This window comes from Suillus paluster (genome assembly GCF_016628075.1).
Source record: "Suillus paluster strain FC165 chromosome Unknown EDB91scaffold_81, whole genome shotgun sequence".
Lineage (NCBI taxonomy): Eukaryota > Fungi > Basidiomycota > Agaricomycetes > Boletales > Suillaceae > Suillus > Suillus paluster.
The window spans coordinates 47,325-56,041 of NW_024537641.1; the positions used below are offsets into that span (position 1 = coordinate 47,325).

At 45.9% G+C, this 8,717-nt stretch overlaps 3 protein-coding genes across 3 annotated transcripts; all 3 read left to right on the top strand.

Annotated features, from left to right (window-relative positions):
* Positions 1-5,396: 5,396 nt before the first annotated feature.
* EDB91DRAFT_1312874 (uncharacterized protein) lies at positions 5,397-7,603 on the top strand (the record flags this gene model as incomplete). The annotated part of the gene is made up of 5 exons (XM_041325130.1): positions 5,397-5,671; positions 5,743-5,865; positions 5,992-6,205; positions 6,303-6,443; positions 6,749-7,603. The coding sequence occupies 5 exons, from the start codon at positions 5,397-5,399 to the stop codon at positions 7,601-7,603; spliced, it is 1,608 nt and encodes a 535-aa protein (XP_041172431.1).
* Positions 7,604-7,633: 30 nt separating this feature from the next.
* EDB91DRAFT_1060244 (uncharacterized protein) lies at positions 7,634-7,807 on the top strand (the record flags this gene model as incomplete). The annotated part of the gene is made up of 1 exon (XM_041314323.1): positions 7,634-7,807. A coding segment is annotated over one exon (174 nt), but the record flags the coding sequence as incomplete, so codon positions are not given.
* Positions 7,808-7,890: 83 nt separating this feature from the next.
* EDB91DRAFT_1006498 (uncharacterized protein) lies at positions 7,891-8,148 on the top strand (the record flags this gene model as incomplete). Its single annotated transcript, XM_041312323.1, has 1 exon — positions 7,891-8,148. A coding segment is annotated over one exon (258 nt), but the record flags the coding sequence as incomplete, so codon positions are not given.
* Positions 8,149-8,717: the final 569 nt, after the last annotated feature.

Genomic DNA, 8,717 nt, shown 5'->3' on the forward strand with positions numbered 1-8,717 from the left:
ATCGTGGTAGGAGAGCAAGCAGGTATTCCTGAGTGGTACTAGGAGAATCCAAGGGAGTTGAATGTTGAAACATTCCGGAGGTGACTTGCCAGTCCAGAGTGGCGGAAAAATCGGATATAGTGGAAATTGGAGATAATTATGTAGCATTCTGGAGTAGGATAGCTATGATCAGGAAATCAGGCCAGAAGGATTGGACAAAGGAATACAGAGTTTTATCAGAACAGAAATTTTGTGAGGTAAGGATGAGGAGTTCTAAATGGTAATAGAAGGGTCAGAGGAAAAGTCATGGTTTATGAGGGACAGGAGTTTAAACCTGGCAGAGAAGTGATTCTCGGACATTAGTATACTCAGTAAGGTGTGAGTTTCGAATATACTGTTAAGGTCGTGCTCAAAGGGGAGGTTACTCAAAGGGCTTTGGCTTCAGCTCATGCGCTGTGCCCCTTACCCGAGTACGTGCCCTTAATTTCCGGAGGCAGAAGGGAAGTCTGGAGGTCAGACGTTGGGGGAGTTTGGCGGAACTCCAGAAGACTATGAGGGAAACGGAGTAAGGCTACTGCGGACAAGTCCAGAGTAGAAACAGAACAGAGGTTAGACTACCCTAAGGTAGAGCCGGAGATTTAGTCCTAAGGTTTAACCCCTAAGACTCAGAGATGGACAAGAGCTGAGACTCAAGTCCGGAGAAGCAGGAATGAGCAGAACTAAGATGATATTCGAACTGAGGAGTTCCAGAGTATTACAGGAGCTTATATACTGTAGGTATCATGTAGGTAACTCAGTCAGCAAAGTAAGAGCTATGTACGAAGCATGTGGAAAGTCTATTAGTAAGTGTACACGGATCAAAGCAGTGAGGTCGGAAATGAAACAAGAACGGATGGATCAGTAAGCATAGCAGAAAGGACATAACTGGCAGCCGGAGCAATAACTATTCTAAAAGGAGATAGGGGTGAGTATGGAGATGAAGGTGGAGCGCCAGGCGAAATAACAGGATGGAGGACTGGACTTTAGTGGTGGGGTTCCGGAATTCCAGATCTGGAGGTACGGGATATGACAGGTCCCCACTGTACAGCTCTGTACAGAACCTCCCAGTGCCACAGCTTCAGGTAGTAAATAAACAAAAACAAATTCGCATTTTTGACACTCTGAATTGTCAATGTCAGGAGTTGAACTGGAGACCTCAGGGCTCATTGTCTCAGGATTATTTATCAACAATATACTTACCATTACACCATAGTAGCTTTATTATACCTCACTAAAAATGATATATATACCATTTCTCAAGTCACATTACCTAGTCTCTAATGACCAAAAACTCGAAATTTCATCAAGTCTTTCTTTACTATGCTATTCCTATTGGTATTCCTAGTCCTAATAAGCAAACATCAGTCACATTACTTGTGTGCCTGAACTTTCTTGACCACACCAAAGCTTTCTAGTATTTTGCTTACAACTCATTAGGATCTTAACCAAAAAATGTTGTGAGACTATGGATAGATTACCCTTGATAAGGGCTACAACTTTTATTTTCTTCGAAAAAGTTCCCACGGTCTACCATAGTCACTCCTTATCAATACTAACATTTAGGATCAATGTTAAGTTAATAGAAAAGACTTAGTGAAATTTTTGTTCTCAATTCTGTGAGCTTTGTGAGTCTGTAACACACTGTGGGAATTGTGGCTCTGTGGCTCTGGGATCCTAGCAACTCTGTGCAACATTTGGTGGTTTGCTGATGCAGGAGGCATTGATTTAGCATAAGCTTGACTCTGCTGCTGCTGCCAAGAAGAAGGCTACAGAGAAGCAGGCATGTAATTCTGCCAAGGAAGCCTATTTCTCAGGTGTTGCACTGGTGCCCAATCAAAATCAACTCACATGCTTGCTTGATCCAGCTCTCAAGGATCAGATTGAGGTTTATTGCTGTCTAGGAGCATGTTAAGGTCATGCTCAAGGGAAAGGTAACTCAAAGGGCTTGGCTTCAGCTCGTGCGCTGCACCCCTTACCTGAGTACGTGCCCTTAATTTCTGAGAGGCAGAGGGGAAGTCCAACAGAAGTCCAGGTAAGTCCGGAGGTCAGATGTAGGGGGAGTTTGGCAGAACTCCGGAAGGCTAGGAGTGATTAGAGCAAGGCTACTTTGGACAAGTCCGGAGTAGAAATGAAACAGAGATAGACTACCCTAAGGTAGAGCTGGAGATGTAGTCTTAAGGAATAACCCTAAGACTCGGAGATTGACAAGAGATCAGACTCAAGTCCAGAGGAGCAGGAATGAGCAGGAACTAAGATGATATTTGAACTGAGGAGGTACCAGAGTTTTACAGGAGTTTATATACTGTAGGTATCATGTAAGTAATCAGTCAGCAAAGTAAAAGCTATGCCCAAAGCATATGGAAAGTCTATCAGTAAGAGTATAACAGATCAAAGAAATGAAGTTGGAAATGAAGTACAGACAGATGGATCAGTAAGCAAAGCAGAAAGGTATACAACCGGTAGCTGGAGAACAGTTATTCTAAAAGGAGATAGGAGTGAGTCCGGAGATGAAAGCAGAGCGCCGGATGGAGAATAGGATGGAGACCCAGGACTTTCATAGGGGAGCATCCGGAATTCCAGGTCCAGAGGTATGGGATATGACAGAGCAGAGAAGCATATTCCACTCAAATCACACCTCAAGAGCAAGTCACAGCACCTTGAGCTGCTCAGGAAGCTTTTGGCTCGTCACTCAGCACATTTATGAGGTGAATTGGTGACTCATGACAATGATCTTGACAACACAAATGATGACACTTAGGTGTAATATTAATATGCTCCCTTGCAAATATTGCACATAACCTATATTTACTTGATCACATAATTCAGTACTGCACATAGGATACTTTAGTGTAATCTACACTAGTTTTTACCACAATACAATGTACAATAACTGCTTTGCCATTGAGTATCGCACTCAGTTTCAAGAAAATGGACCATTTAGGGGTTTTTAAGTGTCACGCTTTGCTGGCGGGCATTGCCCACCACCACTACTACAAGCCAGGACTCCAGCCACTGTGCCAGGACCTCTGACACCCATTCTAGATCTCCCTGCCACACCGGATGCTTGCCCTTTCTTTCTGTGATCCCTCATCTCAACCACACCTTGCATGTATCATCAGTAAATTCACACATTCCTTAGCATGACTTTTTTGGAAAATTAAAACTTATTTTTTGACTTATCTATATTTATTCACTTGGCTTTTACTTTGATAAATCGAATAAGGAGGCATGTGGTATGCAAGTGGCAAAAAGCAGCACAAGTAAGATCAGATACTCAAAGCCCAAACAAGCACAGCAAGCAACATATTGTTACTGATCTACTAACTGCTAAAACTCTAAATGCATCTACACTAACATCTTGAATGCAATCTGGTACATTCTTTGGCTCATTGGTTGTTCATTGATTGACGCTGGAACCTTGACAGACGATCATACAATACATGGCGGCCTCCAACTTGAAACCAAGATCAATGGGCTTGGAGGTGCATTGCGCGTGGGAGCAACAAACCAGGCTTAATGCACAAATGAAGGCTAGATTTGGAGGTTCTTTAAGAAATGCCCAAATCACATAGGCTCATTGATGTTTGAGCCACACTGGAAAGGTGTCCAATACAGTGAACTCTAGGTTCACAGCACCCAAAGAATGCGGAAAGTGTTGCCTCCTTGCCTGCTTGCTAGAAAGGTTTTGGTAAACATTGATGTTCAAACTGCTTGCCGAGAAGGGCTTGGTGAATATTGATGCCTTGCAGCAAAACTATTGGTCAAAATTGATATTCAGGCTACTGGGGCCAGCGAAAAAGTACTGGTAGACCAATATTTGGGAGCAGCAGGTGCGAAAGGATCATGGTAAACTAGTAGGTATGTCAGCTTGGTAAGGGTCAATGTAGATATTTATTCAGAGTCAGCTTAGACTACAATTTTTGAAGGATGGTGATGAAACATACCTTGTTGTGAACTACCATTGCCCTCAAATTTTTTAGCCTCCCAAATCCTCCATTGATACCATGCCTGCCAGCGCAGTTCAAAAATGCATGACAACTCAAGCTAAGAATGCAACTCATCATCCAGGACATATTGTGACCAGTGTGGGGAACGTCCCCACTGTAGGCCCGTATCCTGTATAATTCCCATGCCTTCCCACCATTTTCCCATGCATTCCGCTACCATTCTGCTACCCATCCAGCATCTTCCCCAAGCCATCCACTACATGGAACCAAGCGGAACCCAGCGGAACAATCGTGTACCACACTGCATCATATCCTTTTAGCCTTTGGAACGTCCTCCATCCTGTCCCTGTCCTTCCATCCTCACTGGTGAGTACTAGCTACATTCCCTGTGTTACTAACATGTTCCTATCTCATTTCATAAGTGTTACGATACTTATGCAGATCCTTCTGCTACTCGGAACCGGTTCCTTATCTCACAGCCTCCCCGGTTGTAGCATAGCACTTTCCAGGAACCTCTTCCTATATAGATAGCAATAGATGGGATCTTAGTTTTTTACCTTCTGATAGACTCGACTCCACTTCCACTTACAGAGTACTTCCCAGTACTCCACTCACTGTTTAAAATATCTTCCTGAATCTATTCCTGATCTCATCACAATGTTCCCGCCTCCGTGAGTTCTGCTTGAAATGCCTGACATTGGATCCGACGACTTGGAGCAAGTACCAGACACAAGCCTGGTCCGACTTTGCCCAATCATTCTCCTGCAGGCTCGTAGTTTCCTTTTCCTCTATTAGTTCTGTTTGTTCCCCGTTTGTTCTGTTTGTTCCCTGTTTGTTCTGTTTGTTCCCCATTTGTTCTGTTAGTTCTGTTAGTTCTGCGTAGTTCTGCGTAGTTCCGCTCGTTGCGTGTTAGTTCTGCTCATTGCGTGCTGTGTTCCGCTCATTGTGTACCTTCTGCATCTTTGCATTCCCAGTCCTAGTAAGGACCAGAACCCTTCAGGTCGCTAGACAGAGTCTAGTCTTTGCTTTCCTCACACTTACTTGAGGACCTGCTACCCAGTAGCAATCCCCTCGGGATGAGTATAAGTCTCGCACCCTTGTTAGACATCTGAATCACCCCAGAGTCTATTTTCCTCACCCACAATGTGTCGGATCAGTGATTGAGCGGTAAGAGGAGTTACCGGTGATCCAGGAAGTAAGTACTATGTGCAAATGGGGAAAGTATATACCTAAATGGGGCAAGGGGATTTACAGTAGAATGGATAGTGCAGAAGGCAACCGACGAGGCGGTCGAGCAGAGCCATAGGAGCAGATGCAGAAGCTGGCTGGGTCATGCAGAGGGCGGATGGAGCGGAGATGGTAGGATAATGGGGGTGATGCAGAATTGGGCAGAGCAGATATTAATACTGACAGAGTGGTCAGATCAGGTATATGACATGTACCAAAGCTCAAAAGGCCACTGACAACCAACATGAAGAAGAGGAGAAGGAGGCAAGTAAAGCAACTATACAGGAAGTCCATAAGCGCATTGCAGCATTTCAAAAACAGATGCAGACAGACCAAGCTGCTGTGTGTGCTGATGCACCTAAGCCTAGCTGTCCTCGTCCTCATCCTGTGAAAAAGGCTGCAAAAGCCCTAGAGACCACCGACTTGACTATGGCTGCCAATAAGGCTGTTGGCACCATAGGCAATGGTGGCAGGGCTCTGTGACACCTCAGGCTGGTCCCACGAATCCCTTAGAGGTGACTGTGGAGATCCTCCCCCATTCTTTGTATAGGATCAAGCACCTTCCTGGAGGACCTCGGGCAGTGGCTAGGTGGAGTTCCATTTTCATCCCTACTCTCATTTCCACTATTGAATATCAGGATGAAGTCTGGGGTCGTATTGAGTCGGAAGCAATGTTCCACATTACTATACAGGACACCTGGGATGTGGCCTATGAAGATATCCCTCATACCGTCACGAATGATGGACCTGTTATGGCTAATTTTTGACACTATTCATATCTGACAATTCTTTTTCTTAGGCTCTCCAATGGTTATCAGAGTGGCACAATGGCATTGGCTCCACTGGCTGTCACAGTATTCATGAACTTCCTGTCATTACAAGATGATGTCAAGACCGACGCAGATTGCAAAGAATTTGCAAAGAGCTTACTCATCAAGCTAGTGTTCCTGCATGGGAACATCACAGAGGATGGGGAATTCAAGAAACCATTTCAATCTGAGCTTATCATTCAGGTTCTTGTCCAACACATGTGCCACATGTGCCACTTGGGGTGCTATTGTCAGCCATCGCACATTAACGCATGTGAAAGGTGCTCTCAGTCTTTCCAAGGTGAACAGCAAAGGCAAGGCTGTCAAGATCCCTCACTCTCATAGCAATTCCTCAGGCAAGATCAGCAGCTCTCAAAAGGCCTTTTCAGACACCAACTTCAGTGTCATGACCAGGTGCTACATGATGTCCAATCGCTCCTTGGTCTGTTACCAAGTGGCACCCCGACTAGGACCCAGAAACTTTGGAATCCAGTACTGCACCCATCAGCACACCAGGCGTCACTGACACCTTTCAGGCCCCTTGTAACCTTACAAAAAACCCTCCGGACAAGTCCCAACAGCCCCTACTGTCGACTCCAATGACTCTAGCCTCTGCTGAAGACGTGTCCAACACATACGGGAACCAGTGCATCAAACGCTCAGGCCCCTACTCCAACCAACAAAATTAGAATGTCCCACCATAACACAGTCTCTCTGATGCTGCCAAAAGACGAAATATTGTAACAGGACTACGAAGTCAGAGATAAAGAAAGCAGCATCGCTTTTCTAGAGAAGTCCCCATTCCGCCAATCAAGCGAACCTATGTCAAATGAAAGCTTAGTACTCACAATCCTCCATATCACCCAATACACAGGTATCCCCCGCACCGCCATAGAAGGACTTAGGGCAGTAGCTCTGATATTGGAAGACAGCATCAAAACCAGACCAGAAGAGGCACTGTCTGTCCAGCAATTAATGGACTCCCTCTCGACCTCCCTCTCAGCCCAACTAGTGGCAGACCTCTCGAACACGCTATCATCCCATGTCATAGCAGCTATCTCACCCCAAGTCGTGAATATCTTAACAGCCTCAGAGACACTCAAATCAAATGTTGATGCAATTGCGAAATTTAAGGCAGTCATAGAAGAAAATTCGAAGGAAGACAACTCATCTGCATCTGCAGCTGCCACATGTGCTGAGCTTGCAGCTGATGCCGTATTAAGCAGTATCACCGATGTTAAAAATGCTATAGATTCACTAACCCCTCCCCCCAGTGCAGTTCAACCGGCAACTTCGAAGTCATACAGCGCGGTCACCCAACAAAGCGCACAGACCCTGGCCCCAATCTCGGCAGCACTTATTCGTGTGTCCACAAGAGACCAGCAAATTCTATTCGACCCAGCTCTGGGCCAAGCCCTATTCGTGCCTGACATAACTTCAGTAGACATAGCGACCAGAATGAAACTAGCATTCACAGCAACTGAATTGGACGACATGCCAATTATTCAAATCAAGGCAATCACACACCTTTGCAATGGAGGTCTAATAGTGGAACTTACCTCCACAGAAGCCGCTACATGGATTAGAGTACCAGAAAACTGACTCAAGGTAACCTCTGCTCTCGGAATACCTGCCACCATCAAAGGGAGGCATTTCTCTATTATTGTCCCATTCTTACCTATCACTTCTAGCGTCAAAGACTCAGCTTGGTTATGTATGGTTGAGGAAGAGAATAGTATGACCACAGGCACTATTGAATCGGCTAACTGGATCAAGCCTCAACTCCGCAGATCGCCACAGCAATGAGTCACACATGTGATTTTCCACTTTGCGGACCCCCACTCAGCCAACAACACTCTCTGGGACGGCATCTACATTGGTCAAGAGAAGTTGCATCCTCAAAAGACAAACGGGAGCCAGTACAATGCATACACTGCCAACTTTGGGGACATATCGCACGAGACTGCCAAGCCCCACACAACGTCTGTGGCACATGCGGGAAAAGTCACCACACAAATGACTGCAATGCATATCGCACCTTCTACTGTGTAAGCTGTGACTCTCAAGAGCATGCCAGTTGGGACAGGAAATGCCCCGAATTTGAATCTAAATGCGTGGGCATAGACTCTAAGCACCCTGAAAACTCTGATGCCATTCTTCCCCACTGACGACTCATGGACCCAGGTAATGCTCCCCCCACAACCAGCCCCTTATCGCAAGCCAGCACCACCACCACCAATGGACTACCCCCGTCCCAACCTCCACCAGACGAACATCCCGTTTGAACCTTGGCACCCAATAGGAGGATATCATGCTCGGGGAGCACCATTCCGTCCTGGTCACCGAGGATTCCGAAGCACCTACTTTGACAGACTCAAACTCAATCCCCATTGCACCACCGCCAGCACTTGGGACCCCAATGCAGAACCCCAAGCATCCATAAATGCCCCGCCACCTTCGACCCCTACTCCTTCACTCGCAGCATCCCCCTGGTCCCCCCTCCCTCTAATGTCTGAACACCAGAATAATACACCGACTTGAATACGTGTATGGCAACAAAACCTCAACACCTCACTTACAGTGCAGCACTCCCTCATTAATAGCCCAATAGCCTGTGATTGGGACATAGTAGCTTTACTGAGAGCCCCATATTAATTTGCTGAAGAACACCGTCTCATCCCCATACTTCCATGCTGTATACCCCACGATGCGATTC